Raw genomic sequence first — 20,646 nt, forward strand, 5'->3', positions numbered from 1 at the left:
CTCAAAAGCTTGCAACCATGGCAATAGGTATCTGAGAGCTGAATTTATTGTCCGGAACAGGAGGAGAGTGACTGTCCCTGTACTGTGGGCCTGCCGACCCATGCATCTGTTGTGGGCGAGACTGGACATCACTGCTGGTCTGCAGCTCGTGACTTGGGCTGAGGGGATGCACTGAGTTTGCAGCAAGGACATCTCTATCTCCAGGAGCTAAGCTATGAAGTAAAATCCATGAAATTTTAGTCACAATAATAGTATTTGTATGAACTGGGCCATTGTAGTAGAGACATTCAGACACCCATTGCAAGAAAAATTTGGGTATGGGAAGGTGGACTTTGAGTGTGCAAAGATAACAAATGAGTAAATGGAAGAACGTGGCTGTGGAGGGAGAGCACTGAGGAAGCTACGGCTAATATTTTATTTTCCTGCCATTTGGACCTGGAATGCTTTTGCAGTATTGGGGCAAACAGAGCAGAAGCTCAATATTATTGGTTTGAAGGTACACAGATTATCTGAATAGATAGACAGTGTATCCAATGTTTATAAAAACAAACCATTGTAAACAGTGGAACAGTCTGGGAGACATAAAGCCCAAACTGGTCTTTCAGTGGGACCCTGGGAATTTACAGTGGCATTTCCAGCTCTGTTTCTCTGTTTTGAGTCTCAGCGTTATTCTTTCATTGGCTCATTCATTCAACCAAGATTTCTGGTGCATCCCAGGGACCTCTGACCATGGCTAACTGAGGAGTCCTCTGCTTTGCAGCTTCCCTTCTCCAGGTTTGTTGCACTTCCAATGAGCAGAGCAGGGTAGATTGGTTTGGGTTTTTTAAAGATTTATTTATTGGTGGGGGAGGGGCAGAGGGAAAGCAGGGAGAGAGAACCTCAAGCAGATTCCCTGCTGAGTGCAGAGCCCAACCTGGGGCTTGATCCCAGGACCCTGAGATCATGACCTGAGCCGAAATCAAGAGTCAGATGCTTAACCAACCGGGCCACCCAGGTGCCCCAAATCCTTTACTTTTGACATAATTACCAGTGGCTTTGGTTTGCTCTAATGGTGGCCCAGGGCTACCAATAAGAGTTAGTCTTTAAAATTCTGTTCGTTTGCCATTTGGTGGAAAGAAGAGGTTAAGTTTACTACTAGTTACTACCTCCAGACCATTGCTCTGAGCGGGGTTTCGCGTCCTATAGGCGGTTTGGGAGGCCTTTTTTATCCTGTTAAGCACAGAAGCCACACAACCAGCCCCTCCTGGTGCAGTTGGCAGGGCGCACTGTCAGTGTTTCTAGCATCCTTGTTGATCCCAAAGTGGGTTGTTCCGACAGTAATTGGAACTGGGAGATGGCCCGGGCCTGTGCCCAGCTCTCCATCTGTCCCAGAACTCAGGAAGCTGCACTGTTTACGGTGAGACAAGGATGAAGCAAAGGAAGTGCCGTACATGCTGGGACAAAATCCCGAGGATTTAACCCAGTCCGCAGGGTCTCTGTGGGCCACAGGCACCTTCTCCTGCCAGGGGAAGCAGCGTGTTAGCTGTGGCGGCCCCACAAAACATTGTTGGGAGGCCCTTCGTGATCATACACAGTATAGTTCCATACCAGAGGCAGGCCTGGAAACCCCGTGTTGTTGATGGGATTGTATCAGGTGTCTGCTACCTAGGCTGGAAGAGCAGAGCAGACATCATGGGTTTGGTTACAGTCCTCTGGAGAATGTCCCTGTAGTGGGAAGAAGGGAGGGAGATTGGCACATTCTGCCGCCTTCTGTTTCCAAGTTCGGGGCCTTTGGTGTGCGATGCGTGCTTTGTGCTTGTCCTATCTTTACCCAGCTTCTGCACCCTGCCCTGAGCCCTCAGCAGATGCCCTGAAATCAGAGAGAAGAGGTGTGGCTGTCCTGTGTGCTGAGCGGTGCTGATGGCAACTTTGTTTTGTAATCCCTAGGTCCCGAAGATGGCATAGTAATAAAGTCACCTTCTAATGATCCGTGGGTGCCTGCCCGGGCCAGTGGCGTCGTGTTGAGCTGAAGGAACTTGTCTACTGCGTTCCTGAAAACCTCTTTCTCTCCTAATTCATGAGCCAGCAGGATGCGGTCGCTGCACTTTCAGAGCGCCTTCTCATAGCTGCGTACAAAGGCCAAGCAGAGAATGTGGTTCAGCTCATCAACAAGGGCGCCAAGGTAGCAGTTACCAAGGTAACAAGAAGGGGGAAAAATGCTTTAGCCTTTCCCTGGGAAAAAGCTTACCTCTTAATAACCATTGTCTGTACAACTGTTGTGTTTGGTTCGAAGCTTTCATAGAACTGGCTCTTTCTTTTTTACAGTGATGGCAGTTTGGAGAGAAGGAAGGGGGATTAAAATGCTTTCAATACTATCTTTCAAATGGAGTGACTTGTAATTAGCATTTGACAGTCTTTAAAATCAGTGTGGCTTTTTCTCACCTACTTCTTTAGCGAAATGGGTAAGAGATCTCTCTGGAGAAATTGGGGCACAAAAACTTATTGGGAAGAATGTTTGTACGATTATCACATTAGACCAGCTTGTGGACAGGACAGCCTGCCCGCTGTGCAGGACCTCACTGGTCCCGTCTGTACAGTGACAGGCTTGGACCAGATGACAGCCACCATCTCTTTGGGCTTTCATTTCATATGGGTCAGTAAAAATGGACGGTAAGCTTTGGAGGACATTGCTTACCCCTTACCAACAGATAATACCGTGGGAGATGAGAGGACATGTGGGCCAAGGGGCAGTTTTGTAGCAAAACGGAGGAAAGCCAGGCTGCAGAGTTAGGTGACAAGTTAAAATACAGAAAGGAGATGCTGCTCATGGAAAATACTTATTGAGCTCTTGGTATTGCTCTCAGTCCTCTAGACAAGGTTCTTTTTTTCGTCCCCACTGTAGAGATGAGGAAACTGAGGCACAGAATAGTATAAGTAACTTGCTCAGAGTCCTTCAGCTGTCGAGTGGCAGATTGCTACTTGTACCTGCAGAGTCTGGCTCCGGAGCCCACCCTCCAGGCCACTGCATATAGAGCTGTGGTGAGAAGCAAAGTTTAATTTTCAAATGGTAATGTCTGACCACCGGTGCAAAGATTGCCCAGCACATATTTTCAGTTACTCATATGCAGTCTCTGTATGTCATGATTCTGATGTGTGCTTTTTTGGTACCACCAAGCAGTTAACTCAACTCTGACACTATCTACCCGGAGATGGCCTCAGATCTCTCAGTTTAAGGTCTTAGTCCCACAAGAGTGGCTCCCCCAACTCAAACCCCCTTCCGATGCAGTCGCCAAGTACAGGTTGTCACTTGTGCTTCTAACCAACTGGTTATAAATCAAAGGTTCCCACAACCCCCTTCTTGAGTTCGATTAATTTGCTAGAGCAGGTCAAAGAACTCAGGAAGACATTTTGCTTACTAGATTACCAGTTCATTATGAAAGGGTATAACTGAAGATTAGCCAGATAGAAGAGAGACGTAGGGCACGGTAGGAGAGGGGCACAGAGCTTCCATGCTCTCTGAGTGCACTGCCCACCTAGCACCTCCACGTCTTCACCAACCCAGAAGTCTTCTGAATTCTCTTGGGTTTTCATGGAGGCTTCATTGGTGATTGCTGATTGACATTCAACCTCCGGCCTCACCCTCCTCCCTGGAAGTCAGGGGATGGGACAGAAAGTTTAACCCTCTAATCAAGGTTGGTTCCCCTGGCAACCAGCCCCCCACCCTTAGGGGCTTTCCAAAAGTTACCTCATTAACATAAGCCCAGGTGTGATTGAAGGGGGCTTATTAGGAAGAACACACTTCTTTCACTTTTTTGGCTCTGGAGCTATTTCAGGAACTGAGGATAAAAGACCAACTACTGTAACAAAAGATGCTCCCATTGCTCTTACCACTTAGGAAATTCCAAGGATTTGGGGAGCTGTGAGCCAGGAATGGGTACTAAAACCAAATATATATTAGAAAGACATTCCATGCTCATGGACTGGAAGAAAAAATACTGTTAAAATGTCTGTACTATCCAAAGCAATGTACACATTCAATACAATCCTTATCAATATACCAACAGCAGTTTTCATAGAACCAGAACAAACAATCCTAAAATCTGTATGGAACCACAAAAGATCCCAAATAGCTAAAGCAATCTTGAAAAAGAAAAGCAAAGCTGGAGGCAATCAGAATTCTGGACTTCAAGTTATATCACAAAGCTGCAGTAATCAAAACAGTATGGTACTGGCACAAAAATAGATACATGGGGTGCCATTAAGCATCAGACTCTTGGTTTCAGCTCAGGTAATGATCTCAGGGTCATGAGATTGAGCCCCACGTCAGGCTCCATGCTCAGCAAGGAATCTACTTGAGATTCACTCTCTCCCTCTCCCTATGCTTCTCCCTGCCCTGCCCCCCAAGTAAATAAATAAGTCTTAAAAAAAAAATAGACACATAGATCAATGGACCAGAAAAGAAATCCAGAAATAAACCCACAATTATATGGTCAATTGATCTTCGACAAAGGAGGGAAGAATGTACAATGGAAAAAGACAATCTCTTCAACAAATGATGTTGGGAAAACTGGACAGCAACATGCAAAAGAATGAAATTGGACCACTTTCTTACACCATGCACAAAAATAAATTCAAAATGGATTAAAGACCTAAATGTGAGACCTGAAACCATAAAAATCTTAAAAGAGCACAGGCAATAACTTCTTTGACATTACGCATAGCAACTTTTTTCCAGATATGTTTCCTGAGGCAAGGAAGACAAAAGCGAAAATAAACTATTGGGACTACATCAAAATAAAAAACCTTCTGCATGGCAAAGGAAATAATCAACAGAACTAAAAGACAACCAACTGGATAAGAGAAGATATTTGCAAATGACATATTCAATAAAGGGTTAGTATACAAAATATATAAAGAACTTATAAAACTCAACACCCCAAAAACAAATAATCCAATTTAAAAATGGGCAGAAAACTTGAACAGATATTTCTCCAAAGAAGACATGCAGTTGGCCAACAAACAGGTGAACAGATGCTCATCGTCACTTATCATCAGGGGAATGCAAATCAAAACTACAATGTGATAGCACCGCACACCTGTCAGAATGACTAAATTCAACAACACAAGAAAGAACTGGTGCTGGAGAGGTTGTGGAGAAAGGGGAACCCTCTTGCACTGTTGGTGGGAATGCAAACTGGTGCAGCCACTGTGGAAGACAGAATGGAGATTCCTCAAAAATTTAAAAATGGAACTACCTTATGATCCAGCAATTGCACGATTGGGTATTTACCCAAAGAATACAAAAAATACTAATTCAAAGGGATACATGCGCCCCTATGTTTATAGCAGCATTATTTACAGTAGCCAAGATATGGAAGCAGCCCAAGTGTCCACTGATAGGTGAATGGATAAAGAAGATGTACACGCATATATATAACAGAATGTTATTCAGTCGTATAAAAGAAGATTAATATATGTGTGTGTGTAGATGGGTAGGTAGGTAGGTAGGTAGATAGATAGATAGATAGATAGATAGATAGATAGATAGATTACCAAAGGGGAGATGAGTGGGGAAAGGGGTAAAATAGGTGATGGGAATTAAGGAGTGCACTTGTCAAGTGAGGTATGGAAATGCTGAATCACTGTATCATACACCTGAAACTAATATAATACTGCATGCTAACTAATGGATTAAAATAAAAACTTAAAAAAAAACAGTAGGTATTACTTTAATTTTTACATTGTACCTACACATAAAGTGTTAAATATTTTTACTGTGTTTCTCTTCCATTTCTGAGTCTCCATAGCCAACTACATTCAAGTCTTTTGGGCAGTTTCTTTCCTTGTTTACATTCGTAAATGATACCCTGAATTTGCTCAATCTTGATTTTTCTGTCTTAGGCATTATATGTTGATGTAACAGTATGAAAACTGATGATCTAAGAGTTAATTGTCTTTCTCTTCCCCGCTCTCACACGTGCACGTCTACTTCTCCAATATAGTTGTGTCATTACTTAGGTGACATCAGCATTTGGTCTTTACATTAATCTAACCAGTTTACTTATTTGATTATTTATTTTAAATATTTATTATTCATTTGAGAGAGAGAGGGAGAGAAAGAGCGTTGGGGGAGGGTCAGAAGGAGAGAATCTCAAGCAGACTCCCTGCGGAGCACAGAGCCTGAGGGGGGGCTGGATCCCACCGCCCTGAGATCATGACCTGAGCTGAAATCAAGAAATCAGGTGCCCCTTAATCAGTTTATTTATAGCTGAACCATGTAGAGTGTACTATCATTATGTTTCCTTTTTTTTCTTTGTAATAGTTCCTTTACTCTGATGTTAATAATTGTCCTATGTTTGTTTCCTTGATTTTGTGTGTACATATCACAAATTATCCTAAAACTCAGTTGCTGATCTTCTCTCTGGATGTTCAGATGCGTTTGGTAGTCTCTCCACTGAGTCTCTTTGAAGAGATGTTATCTCGAGCCCCCTCCCCTATTTTGGTCTGGACTGGTGGCCCTTAGGGCCTTCTGACAAATGTTTCTCTTCACTATTATCCTAGGGATTTTGCTTACTACTTTCATATATGTTGATCTTCTGTTTCTGGACCCTAGTGTTTTTTTCCGTCTTGGTTTCCTGCCTTTGTTTGATATGATACACCCTCTAGTACAGCACTGTCCAACAGAACTTTCTGTGATGGTGAAATCTCTATCTGTGCTGTCTAATAGGGTTGCAACACATGGCTATTGAATACCTAGAATGTTGCTAGTGTGGCTGAATTTCAAATTTAATTTTAATTACCTAAAATTGAAATGCCACATGTGACTCTTGGCTACTGTATTGAATAGCACAGCTGTGATGTCTTCCTGAGAATGAGTGCATGGGAGAGATTGATCAACTTTAGACATATCTATTGCCCCTTTCTCTTCCACACTCTCTCAATCTAGTTATATCACAATTCTTGAGCAGATTCATAATTACTGTGATTATTAATTGCTATTCATTGGTGAGCCAAGAGTTGTACTATAATTAATTACATTTTCATTTTTATATAACTTGCTGTTTTTCCTGGACTTGATAGTTGCCTTGATTTTTTGTTTAGTTTTATTCAGACTTATAATTAAGAGTTCCCTCTACCATCCAACAATTCTGTAAAGCAGTTCGTAGTACAGTTTTCCATGATTAATCCTATCATGTATTTGTCAGTTTTATTCTTTTCCTTGAGATATCCCTTCTAGAGCCATCCATCTTTCCATTTTAGTTTGATCTGTGTTGCTCTCTAGTTCTGCGTGAACAGAGTCATCCTGAGAATTCCTTTCACCTCTCCCCTGTGCTAGATCCCATTTGCTGGAACCCATGTCACCCTTACTTTGGTGGTGCATGGTAACTGGTAACTTCTAAAGAAGGGTAACAGGAAGGTAAATATTTTGAGAGTCTGCATGTCTGAAAAAAAATATCTTTATTCTAACCTCTCACTCAAGTGACAACTTGGTATGAAACCTGAGAATTATTTTGCCTCAGAACTTTGAAGGCAATATTTTATCATCTTGAGCTTACGGTGTTGCTGTTGGGAAACTCAGTTTATAGATTCTTCCCTGCAGGAACTCCTCAAAGGCATTACGTACCCACTCTGCCCCTATAAGGCCTGCTCATTCAGAACGTGGCTCAGGCAGTCCTCTCAGAGAAGTATCCTGCATGGATCTCTCTCTCCACTCAACTGGTGAAATGCTGTGCATTCACTCTGTTTCTCTAATAATTGGATACTGCTGTGTTGGGTACTCAGAACTCCCCACCAGACTTTCATTCTGACTTGGGTCTTAGTTTATCTCGCACATCTCTCTGTGCTTTGCACAGAAGAGCAATGGATTTGGAATCCAAAGACCTTGGTACAGGTACCTGCTCCACTGCTTATTAACTCCTTGTTAATGTGCCCAGGGTTTCTGGACTTCCACAATATTGACATTTTGGGTCACACAGTTCTTTTTGTGAGAATTGGTCCTATGCAGCATCTCTGGCATCCACCCATTAGATGCCAGTACTACCTCCTTCTCCCTAGTTGTGACAACCAAAAATGTCTCCAGAAATTGCTAAGTGTCTCCTAGGGGGCAAAATGACCACTGGCTGGTAGTCACTGATGTGGGCAAATTTCTTCACTTCATGAGTTTCAAATTCTTCACCAAACTTTTTTTTTAATTTATTTTTTTAAAGATTTGTTTATTTGGGAGAGAGAGAGAGAGCACACGCATGGGTGGGAGGAAGGGGCAGAGGGAGAGAGAAGCTTAGACTCCGAACTACCCAGACACCCCCTTAAGATTTTATTCTTAAATGATCTCTATACCCAGCACAGGGTGCAAACTTACAACCCTAAGATCATGAGTCACATGCTCTACAAGCTGAGCCAGCCAGGCGCCCCAAAATCCTCCCCAAACTTAAAGGGTTTCCATAAGGACTAAGTGTGAGAACATGAGTTGCCTGAGTTATAAAATCTAAGTGGGCACAACATACGCAGTGCCCAGCACAGTATTCACACAATAAGGCCCATGTGCATTGAGTGAGGGGAATAGCGTTGTTGAGTGCACGCTGCTTGCACTTGGAAAGTGCTTGGGCAGTGCCAAGTACTCTCGCAAGAGCTATTCAGTGATTAAATGTTTTAAACCTCACCACAACTCCATTATCCTCATTACACAGATGAGGAAACTGAGGTAAGACAAGGTTAGGTGACTAATCCAACCAAAGTTTCACTTAGAAAGTGTCAGGACTGGGATTCAAACCCTTCACATCTGGTTCCAGAGTCTCCACCTGTGTGGTTTATAACTTTGGACTGTGAACTCCCTATGGGCTACTTCTTGTTAGAATATCTTCCTTGGCATCTTGCACATGGTAGATACAATCTGCAGATGTTTTCCTGCCTGGGACCGCATCTGCACAGGTATTTTAATAAAACAGTATCCCAATAATGGTACTGCACATGGGTGTAAAATTTTACACCTTGCAAATTCTTTTCACATACCGTTGCTCAGCCCCAGAACCCCGTGACATATACATATACAGGTTTTTCTTTTAGAGTTGTGAGGAAATGGTTGGTCCCCACAGGGGCATGACTTGTACAAGCTAGAAAGTGCCAGAGTTGAGACGAGAACCAGGATCTCCTGGCTCCCATGCAAATGTCCTCTCTGTTACACTAGGGCTCAGACAAGGGCAGTTCTCATGGAGATTTTACTTGGAAGCTAATAGTGTGTGTGTGATACCTTACTCACCATATAGGGGCAGAATTATGCACAGGGCAAGTCCTCAGAGTTAATGGGGTTGGGAGTTGGGAATTGGGGAGAAACTACATGTAAACATTTATAATTCACATTTTAAGAGGCTCACTGAGAGCTCTGATTAGCCATTTGCACAATTTTCATGTTTACACCAATTATTTTTCATGTTGCATTGACCAGCACATTTTCAGATAGAGCAGGTAACATGACGAGGACAGTGGGTATCCCGAGTCAGACACATCCCTGGAGTAAATTGGCTGTTAGAGATGGAAACTCAGGACCTCCCAGTAATTTGGCTTCTGACCCCCTCACTTCTGTGCCACCGCTCTCCCCAAAGTCACCTGTTATCTCACCCATCCAGCAAGTATTAATTGAGCGACTGCTTTATACCAGTGAGCAAGACAGGAAAAAGTCTGTTTCTGTTGGGGAGCCTGGCTAGAATTTGTGTGTTGCCCACCGTTCCCTCTGTGAAGCTCCCTGGCTCCCTGCTGCTCTGCCTCCTGGTTTTCTTCTCTGCCGCTGCCTCCTCCAGCCCATTTTGCTGTTTCTGCCTCCAAAGCTGGGTTTCCTTGGGGCTCTCCCTGAGATCATCTGCTCTCACTCTGCACACACACTTGACTTACCAGCTCTGGCCGGGCACCGCTTCACCTCTATCTCCTAATCCACTGTTGAGCTGCCTTCATGGGCATCTTCATCTGAATGAGGCATGGGTACTTCACAGCTGCTTCAGATCTGAATACACCACCCTGACCTACGCCCCTCCCGAAACCCAGTCCTCTTTCCATGGTCTCTTTGTTGATGGATGGCGCCCGTTTGCTCAGTCCTCAAGCAGAAGCCCAAGCCACCCTCCCTTCTTTTGACTCCTTCACATCCCTCCCCTTATACAAGTTCCCGGTGGCTCAGCGTGGCCCCTTCTGCCTCCCAATTTTCTCTCTTCTCTAGGCCTGTCTAGTTGCCCCACTGATGGACAGTGCCTAAGATATTTGGTACTAAAACAGAAAGCGGGACTTTTTTCTTTACATGAAAGCCTTGGTTTTATGTGAACATACTCTCTCCACAGTCATCTCACTTTTTAGGTAAAAATCTTTCCATAGAACTTAATTTTGTTATTTCAGTGCCAGTAAGTAAGTACTTTCTGTCTGAATAAACCCTCTGCACCTCGTTGCTAAGCACTGACCATATTGCAAGAGTGGTGAGCCTCCGGCAGTCCACAGGCAGAGGGTCTTTTCACAGAGCTTTTGGGAAGCCGGTCCTTGGGAGGTTCCACTGCAGCTTTTGTTTCGTCCCAAAGCAACCAGACAAAGGTTACTTGATGCAACTTTAGTTAAGAAGAAAAATGGTTTTATTCATAAAATTAATGTTGACTAGATATCCACTTGATACCTACCACTACCCCTGAGTAATGACATAGGGATTTAGACAATTAAGAGTACAGACCATGGCCTCAAGGAGTTTGTTTAGAGAGTGTACCCCCAGAATTTACTGCAGACAGAGCAGGCAGAAAACGCAGGAGGTGCCACATGGGGGTGCTTTGTGGAGGTACGGAAAGAGGGGCCGGAAGCAAGAAAAAAAAAGATTAAAGGTCATATGTAAATGTATACAATTTTATGTGTATCTAATTTATGTAAATTTGCATATTTGCACATATATTTATGCACAAATAAATTGGGAGAGTTAGAATTTATATTGACCGTTTATATCTATTGATTGATGAAGAAGCCAGGTAGCAGTTGATGGGTACAGTATGGTATAGTTTGGTTAAAAAACAAATCCACTTCTCTGCAAACATGCTTGTATTTGCTTGAGCAGGGAGAAATGTTGGGAACACAGCTAATGTTGGTTATTTGGTGTGGAAGATGATTAGCTTTGTTTTATAGATTTTTCCATTGTATCATTCCTTTTTTACTTTTTTTAACCCGGGGCATGAACCCACAACCCTGAGATCAAGACCTGAGCTGAGATCAGGAGTCGGACGCTTAACCAACTGAGCCACCCAGCACCTCTTGTTCCGCTTATTAAAATAAGCATATGTTACTTTAGTAATTTGTCAAACATAAGATCAAGTCGATTGAAGTTGTGTTTGAGTGCCCGTAGAAGCCCTGGACAGTGCTCTGCATATACTATCTCAATGAAATTCTCCCAGCAGCTCCCAGAAGCCTGTGCTGTTGTCTCTGCCATACTAGTAAGGAAGGGGACTTGCTGAACACGAAGGAACTGGGTCAAGGCCAGTTAAGTATGGGAAGCAGACCAGGGAGAGAAACCAGCCCTCTGAGGCTCTGAGGCCCATACCTAGGGCATGGCCTGCCCCTTTCTCCAGCGCCTAAGCTGTCCCTGCTCCTTCCAGCATGAGCCCCAGCCAGTCCTACCCGGCTCCTCCCCCCATCAGTGCACAAGGAGATCAAGGCTGCCCTGTGGAAGGGGTTAGGCCAAACGGGCTTTTCCACCACCAGAGCCCTCCCCCAGGCCCCTCCCCATGCCACATGCACACCATTCCCAGAGTTTTGTAGCAACTTCGAAATTCCCTACCGAGGCTGTAGTGTAGCGGGTGCAAGCGTGGATGTGGGAACCGGACAGCCTTGGGTTCAGACGCCATTGCATTTACCAGCTCTGTGATCTTGGGGAGATTACTTCATCTCTGTGCCTCATCTTGTCACCTCCGGAATGAGTAATAAATAATAGTAGCTACTTCATTAGGTTGTTTAAGTAATATATATGCAAATATATTGCAATATAGGTTGTAAATCAATATTTGCAAAGTCCTTAGAACTGTGCTTAGTGTTGGGTGCAGTAGCCATCAGGGGGAGATCCTGCCAATGCCACAGCGGCCCCTCCTGCTCTGAAGGTCGTGGTCTGAGTAGCAGGCAGCAAGTCCTCAGCAGAGGACACAGGCCATCCAGCGTCCTCCTCTGAAAAATGAGAATAATCCCAACCGTCTTGAAGATTAAATGAGATGACAACTGTTGGGCACGATTTCTGGCATTAAATAAATGACCATTACAGGCTTTCTTGGTAGAAGTTAAGAAGCTAAGTCTAGAATTTCTATGAAAATGCAAAGGCTCTAGACTAGCCAAAGCAATTTTGATGAACAAAGTTGGAGGGCTTGACTACTTGGTTTCTAGGTTTACTATACAACTACGATAATCAAGACAGACAAGATCAAGAGAACAGAATAGGGAGTCCACGAATAGATCTACACACATGTGGTCAACTGATTCTTGACAAACATGCCACGGCAGTAGAACAGTCTTTTCAACAAATGGTGCTGGAACAATTGGACATCTGTATGCAAAAAAAGGGAATGTATTGTAGCACATGGAAATAGTAACTTAAGATGGATCATAGGCTTAAATGCAGGAACTACAAACTATAAAAATTATAGAAGAAAACAGGATAGGGGCGCCGGGGTGGCTCAGTCCATTAAGCGGCTGCCTTCGGCTCAGGTCATGATCCTAGGGTCTCGGGATCGAGCCCCGTATTGGGTTCCCTGCTCACCGGAGAGCCTGCTTCTCCCTCTGGCTCTGCCTGCCACTCTGCCTACTTGTGCTCTCGCTCTCTGTCAAATAAATAATAAAATCTTAAAAGAAAAAAAAAAAGAAAGAAAACAGGATAAAATGTTTGTGATCTTGTGTGATGGTTAATTTTACTTTTCAATTTGACTAAGCCATGATACCCAGGTATTTGGCCAAACATTATTCTAGATGTTTCTGTAAAGATATTTCTTAGATGAGATTAACACTTAAATCAGTAGACTTTGAGTTAGGCAGATTATGCTCCATAATGTGGGTGGGCCTTATCCAATCAGCTGAACGCCTTAAGGGAAAAAGATCCCTGTGAGGGAGTGAAAGCTCTGCCTGCAGATTGCATTTGGAGGGCGCCTGTTTGGCTCAGTCGTTAAGCGCCTGCCTTCTGCCTTTGGCTCAGGGGGTGATCCCAGTGTTCAGGGATCAAGCCCCACATCGGGCTCCCTGCTCAGCGGGAAGCCTGCTTCTCCCTCTTCCACTCCCCCTGCTTGTGTTCCCCCTCTCTCTGGCTGTCTCTCTCTCTGTCAAATAAATAAATAAAATCTTTAAAAAAAAAAAAAGATTGCATTTGGGCTTCCGGTGAAGCAGCAACTCTCGCAGAGGCTGGCAGCCTGCTCGTTAACCCTGCAGAGCTTGGACTGGTAAAACAAAACAAAAACAAAACAAAACAAAAAAATCAAGTTTCTGGAGGTATAATTTACATTCAGTAAAATTGGACTTGCCAAGCCTCAGCGACCGGCAGGAGTTAATTCCTTCAAGTAAACCGCACCACTACCCCTGAACTGATAAGCACATTGGGGAATGCTACTCAGCAATGAAAAGGCATGAGCTACTGATAGAGGAAACAACATAAACAAGTGTCAAAAGCATTATTCATTTGAAGCCACAAAAGGCCACACACTGTATGATTCCATTTGTGTGACATTCTAGAAGAGTCAAAACTATTAGAATGGAAAACAGGGGTCCAGGATGGTGGAAATTTGGGTGGGGGGAGGGAGCAATGAAAGTCTTCGCTTCCTTGCATGTAGTGGTGGTCCTATGACTGTGTACATTTACCCAAATACAACATACTGAATTCTTTGAAAAGGTGAATTTTACTGAATGTAAATTATACCTCCAGAAACTTGATTTTTTGTTTTGTTTTGTTTTTGTTTTGTTTTACCAGCAAAAATAGGTTTATTCAGGAAGAGCAGAGAATTACAATTCAGGACATGCAAGCTATGGCAAAACCACAAGCAAGTCCCCAGAAACTTGATTTTTTAAAATAGCTGCTCTAAATATAATCATTGTTACGGACAAGGAAACAACCTTAAGGAGGTTCAATGACTTTGTTCTCTCATCATTTATAGATGTGGCTCCTGAGGGCTTTCATATCTTGTTTACTGATACTAGTCAATGACTATGCTCCAATTAATATAAACTCTAAACTTGTAAAAGAAGAGTGCAGAAGGTTTGATTATAGTAAATTAACTTTCCCAAGCATGAACTTGACAGTTCTTGTAGAAAGGAAGAGCATGTGGGGCTGGCGGATATTTTCTGGCGATCATTCCAAAGAGAAGGCGGGAGGTGAATGGGGTACATTCAGGGCCTACGGCAAGAGTAGGCCCTGCGTGCATCGTCCCTCCTGCTGCTGCGGCCTGGACTTCTTCTCTGGAACTTGTTTCCCATTGGGCAGAACCTCCAGGGGGTCTGTGAGGCTGGCTTTCCTGGGCAGGGGGAAGCACTGGAACCCAAGGATCCATCTTGTTTTTGTTCATCTGCCTTGTTCTTGATTCACTGGGTGTGGTTTTTTGTTGTTTGTTGTTTTTTAAGTATGGAGCTATTTCTGGATGCTTTATTTTACTTAATTTTTAATTTAATTTAACTTTAATTCAGTTAATTAACATGTAATGTATTATTGGTTTCAGAGGTAGAGGTCGGTGATTCATCAGTCTTACATAACACCCAGTGCTCATGACATCACGTGCCTCCTTAATGCCCCTCACCCAGTTACCCCATCGCCGCATCCCCCTCCCCTCCAGCAACCCTCCGTTTGTTTCCTGTGACTAAGAGTCTCTTATGGTCTGTCTGGGTGTGTGTTTATATTCGGACTTACTGGAATGGTGTGGGTCTGAACTTGTGTTTGCCAGCCTGCGGGTTTGTAGCTGTCAGTCCCCAGGCGGTGGGTAGTGGGAGAAGTACATGCTTACAAGGTCTTTGCTCAGGTGAAAAGGTTCATTTGAGAGAGAACGTGTTGTGTGTAGCATGCTTCTTTCAGAAGACTCCATATGCTTGCTTAAAAAGATAAAAATCGTTCAGTTTTTGAATAAGTGCTCCATTCACATGGTTCTGATACCAGAGATACAGAAGATGACAAGTCTTTCTCCCATGCTGCCTCCCAGCCACTCTGTGTTTCCCTCCTGGTAGACAACCCGTGTTAACCTGTTTCTTGCGTTTTTTTTCCTGATATATTTCATGCATATATATGCAAATAGATGTATCCTAGGTGTTTCCCTCCCTTTATACAAATTGTAGGATACTCTTCATAGCCTTCTTCAGTATGCTTTATTCCATGAACCATAATTGGCTTAACCTGTCCCCTACGGATGGGCATTAATTATGTTAATCTTCTCTTACAAATTATGCTGCAGTGACTAACCTTGTCCTGAGGTCTTATTATACAGTGTGGTTATATCTGTGGAACAGATTTCTCTAATTGGCACTGCTGGGTCAAGGTGTGTGTGCCCATGGAATTGGGACTGCTCGAGCGGAATTGTGCTGCATTGGGCTTGTGCCAGTGGACGCCCTACCAGCACAGAGAGGCCTGGACGTCTGACCTTTATGTGCACTGCGACCAGTGGCTCACTGACCTCTTTCTTTTTTACAGCTCCATCCTCTCTCTGTCCTCTGAATTTATCCTGCCTTTCTAGCATTTTCTCAAGGAGCTCTCTGCTGTGGTGAATTTGGCCTTTGTTCCTCTCTTCTTCAGCATGGATTTCATAGAATTTTCTCTTTTTCATCTGCTCTGGGTGCTGTCTAGTGCCTGCTGCTGGGAGCCAGGGAAGAAAAGCATGGGAATGGCTGATGGGAGGGGAGCTACGGCTGGCTCCACCCCCTACCTCTTCCCCGCCATCCACTCAGCTGAAAAACAGTGTTCCCTCCCAAGGCTGCCTGGGACTTTTCACCTCACATCCAGTGGCCCCCTGTGTTCTCACCTCCCGAATGAGGGCTGGAGCCTGCGCAGGGCTGATGCAGCCCCTGGTCCTGCTCTGGGCTCTTAGATCTGCACACTCCGTGGGGGCAACAAGAGTGTAAGGTTATCTGTCAGGTCAGACAGAAAGAAGCCTCGCTTTATGGGAAGCAAACCTCAACTGGGAGAACTTAGGCCTTTGTAGTTTATCATCAGAAATCATCAGGGAAACTTGACATACGGTGGTAATTCTTAGCAACAGTTATAAAACAAACACATGTTAAGGTTTTATTTAATCAAGTCATGAGGGAACCAGTGCGATGTTGCAACTGGTTCAAAGGAGAATTCAAAGCATTGCAATTGTGTAGGCCATTAGGAAAGTGGAAATAAATTTGCTTATTAGAGGTAAAACTGGCCAATATCTACTGGATCTCTGCTAGACACAGTTTATTGGCATCACACTCCACACCCTACAACTGAGAGCTATAAAATAGCTGAAAGACAAGGAAGGTGACTGGGGATCGCTGTGCGTGAGACAGGGCACTGAGTCCCCCCGCCCCGCTCTCTCCCCCATTTTTATTTTATTTTTAAATTTCTCTTGTTTTTATTTTTTAAAATTATGACCAAAGATACATAACCTGACAGTTACCTTCTGATCCATATTTGAGCGTGCAATTCAGTGGCATTAAGTACATTCACGTTTCTGTGCAACGATCAGCGCCATCCATCTCTCACACTTTTTTCACCTTCCCAAAATGAGCCTCTGTGCCCATTAAAGAGTAACTCCCATTCCCCCTGCCCCTGGTCTCTAGCAACCACCACTGTTCGTTCCACTTTCTGTCTCTATACATTTGTCACACATTTTAAAATCTTTCCCAGTTTTTCCTTACCAGAAATGGAGGCAGTGAATCACACTTACCATCTCTGTGACCTTGGCCAAGTTATTACTCACCTTGAGCCTTGGTTTCCTTTCTGTGAAATCAGCATAACAACACCTCCCTCAGGGATTTGTTGTGAGGAGTAAATGAGGTAGTCCTTGCAGAGTGCTTACTGTAAGAAGGATATAGAAAGATCAATGAATGGTAGTTATTGTCATAACTAGTGTTTTCTCACGTGAGTCCATGGTCCTCAGGGGCACAGAAGTTCCTTTAGGTCAGTGGTTCTCGGTATGGACCGCACACGTGATCACCTGGAGAGCCTTTGAAAATACTGATGCCCAGATCCCATGCTCAGAGGTTCTGATTCAACTGGTGTGGGTGTTTGTTGGACTTGGCAGCTTTTCAAAGCTCTAATGAGCAGCCGGGTGGAGACACACTCACTGCTCCAGGTGTTGCTCCCTAAGGCCCCAGAGCCTTGCACGTGGGGTAGAACAACACTCTCTGTGGAGCATTGGGCCAAGTCAGTGGTTAGACATCTGGAAGACCTGGTGCTCTTTGCAGAACACTATAAAAGACTGATCGTCTAAATGACCTAATTCAAACTAGAAACACATTTACGAGCGGGAAATAAATGTCTCAGAGGCGGAAAGTGAATTATGTGGCTTGCCTAGGACACAGTGCATGGAAATGTATTGGGTCAATACTAGAAAATCTCAGTGTTAACTTATAATTGGGAGTGTTAATTAGGCAGGCAGTTCTAGCAAAGGTAGGGAGGCACCGTCTGGAGATGCTCTTGGAGGAAAGAAAAGTGGACCTCTCTGATGGAGAGGGACAATGTAAAAACTGGTGTAGCAGGTCATACAGGAGTCCCTGCAGGAGTTTGTGGGGAGACAGGCTGCAATTGAGGGGAGCAAGCCTTAGAGCTGTACGGGTGGACACTCTCAAACCTGACTCAAGCATCTGAGGAGGGACTGTTGAGGCTGCCATTGGGGAAGGAACACCAGAGCTGGCCCTGAGTCTCTTAGCTGCTCTCCTCCCCCTCCACTTCCTCCCAGGAAGTCTCTGGAATGGCGTCTCGCTCTGCAGGGCTTCTTCTCTTTCCCTCACGCCCATGTTTACAGTGGTGTTCAGTGGGGGTGGAGGCAGGCCGGGCCAGTGCATAGGACCAGAGGTCCCCGCCTGCTGCCCCCCTGCACTGGGCAGTCAGGCAGCAAGCCGTCTGCCGTTCTTCATACCCGCGGCCTGCCTGTGGTTTGCACTGTTGCCTCAGCAGTCTGCACTTAAAACTGAGGCCTCTAACTAGACAGCTGAGTATTTTATAACCCAGATTAATGTGCCATAAAACCCCTTTTAGTTAAAAAAAAAAACCAACCAAACAAACCCTGAAGTCATATATTTAATAGTTCCTAACCACTCTAGAGGAGACATTTTAAATGTCCTGGCACACCTGGTTGTCAGTATTTTAAAATCCTCCCTAAATGTCTGTATCTTTTCTGAATGAAATGCATTGGTGGATTAGTGGTTTCCAGGCCAGTAATCGGCCTATTGCAAGGCTTCCGAGGTGTTATCACCTAATCCACGTTGAGGACTGTCATGGAGAAACCACAGGGGGAAGGAGCTTTAGAAGCTTCTCAGATGCAGGGCAGGTGTCTATTGGTAAACTCCATGAGTCCCTCTTACCAGCTTTCTTCTTTCTCTTAAGTTATAATGGCTTAGGTTTCAGAAAGTTAATTAGTCTAGAAACTTGTTCAGAAACTGATTTTTTTTCTTGTCAGTCCTCTCAGTGTGTTTTCTGTGAGAACTGGCTGTTGTATGTTTAGGTTGTTGTAAACCAGCATCGAGGGTAGATGGGTGAGTGGGTGGCAACTGTGCCTGGTCCTCTTTTAGCCCATGTTTCCATCGGTTCAAGCAGTGTATAAAGAATTATATGCCATGAGCTGATGAAATTTATTCCAAGTATGCAAAGCTGTTTCAACATAATCCTCCTATCGACAGATGTCTTAGTCTATTCAGGCTTCTATCTGTAATAGTATAGACTGGGCAGCTTAAACAACAGACACTCATTTCTCGCAAATTCTGGAAGCTGGCAAGTCCAAGATCAAGGTACTGGCAGGTTCAGTTCTTGGTCAGAATCGTCTTCCTGGCTTGTAGACTCTCACCTTCTCACTGTGTTTCCATATGACAGAGAGAGCAAGCTCTGGTCTCTCATTCTGTTCTTTTTTTTTTTTTTTTTTTTTTTAAGAGGGAGAGACTGTATGCAAGCAGGGTTCAAGGGTCGGGGAGGGGCAGAGGAAGAGGGAGAGAAAGAATCTTAAACAGGCTTCATACTCAGAGTGGACCCTGATGCGGGGCTCGATCTCACGACCCTGAGATCATGACCTGAGCTGAAATCAGAGTTGGACGCTTTACTGACTGAGCCACCCAGGTGCCCCTCTCTTCCTCTTACAAAGAGAATTCCTATCTTGAGGTCCCCATACTCACCATCTCATTTCATCCTATTTACTTCCGAGAGGCCATGTCTCCAGATACTATCACACTGGGAGTTAGAACTTCAACATATAAATTTTGGGAGACACAAACATTTAGTCCATAACAAGAAGCTAAACAAGAAAAATTATGTAATCATATCAACAGATGCAAAAAAAAAAAAGCATTTGACAAAATCCAACACCTATTCATGGTAAAAACAAAATAAAACAAAAAGAAACAAAAAAAAAATACTCAGCAAAATAGGAATTGAGGAGAACATTGTCAACATGATAAACAGCATCTATATAAAACCTACAGCTGATATCACACTTAATAGTGGAGCCCTGAACTCCCCTCTGAGACAGGGAACAAGGCAAGGATGTCTGCTCTTACCACATATATTCAATATAGTGTGCAATTTCTAGCCACTGCAATAATACAAGAAGAAAAAAGGCATACAGATTGGAAAAGAAGAAATAACACTGTCTTTGTATGTAGATGACATGATTGTCTACATGGAAAATACTAGGCATCAACAAAAAACTAAAACTAGTAAGAGAGTTTAGCAAACTTGCAGGACAGAAGATCAACACACAAAAATCAATTGCATTGCTATATACTAACTGTGAACATGTGGAAATGGAAATTAAAAACAATACCCTTTATAGTCACTTTAAAGGGAATTAAATACTTAGGTATATATTTAACAAAAGATGTACAGGATCTAAAAAGTTATAAAAGGCTGGTGAAAGGAATCAAAGGAGACCTAAATAGAGATGCATACCAGGTTCACAGAAGACTCACATAGTAAAGATAACAATTCTCTCCAAATTTATCTATAGGTTGAATGTAGTTTCTATTAAAATTCCAGCAAAGTTTTTTTGCACACATAGACAGGTAGATTCTAAAATAGATGTGGAGAGGCATAGACCCTAAAATAGCTTTAAGAAAGTATATTGGGAGGAATTACTGTACTTGATATTAAGGCTGAAAATTCTGCTACATTAATGGAGAGAGTGTGGTATTGGTGTAAGGAAAGGCACAGAGATCAATAGAACACAATTAAGAACCCAGAAATAGACCCACACAAATATGTTCAACTGATTTTTCACAAAGGCACAAAAGCAATTCAGTAGAGGAACCCTCCACAAATGATGTTGGAGCAACTGGACGTCCCTAGTTTTAGAAAATGAACTGAATACTGTATGCAGAAATTAACCCCAAATGGATCATGACCTTAAGTGTAAAATAATAAAACTTTTAGAAAAAAATCAGAAGAGAAAATTTTCAGGATCTAGGGCCAGGCAAAGAGTTCTTAGACTTCACACCTAAAACATGATACATGAAAGGAAAACTTGATAAAGTGGA

General features: G+C 43.5%; 1 protein-coding gene across 3 annotated transcripts in view; it reads left to right on the forward strand.

Moving 5' to 3' along the window:
- ANKRD6 (ankyrin repeat domain 6) overlaps positions 1–20,646 on the forward strand; it is a 188,035-nt gene that overhangs the window by 113,613 nt on the left and 53,776 nt on the right. For all 3 annotated transcript variants that reach the window (XM_087865318.1, XM_087865319.1, XM_045807063.2), the window contains one exon: positions 1,927–2,176. In XM_087865318.1, the coding sequence (XP_087721444.1) occupies positions 2,057–2,176 (120 nt within the window). In that variant the 5' untranslated portion in view covers positions 1,927–2,056. The remainder of the gene's footprint in view (positions 1–1,926; positions 2,177–20,646) is intronic.

Source organism: Ursus americanus, chromosome 11, assembly GCF_024610735.1.
Source record: "Ursus americanus isolate L20-20 chromosome 11, mUrsAme1.1.p, whole genome shotgun sequence".
NCBI lineage: Eukaryota > Metazoa > Chordata > Mammalia > Carnivora > Ursidae > Ursus > Ursus americanus.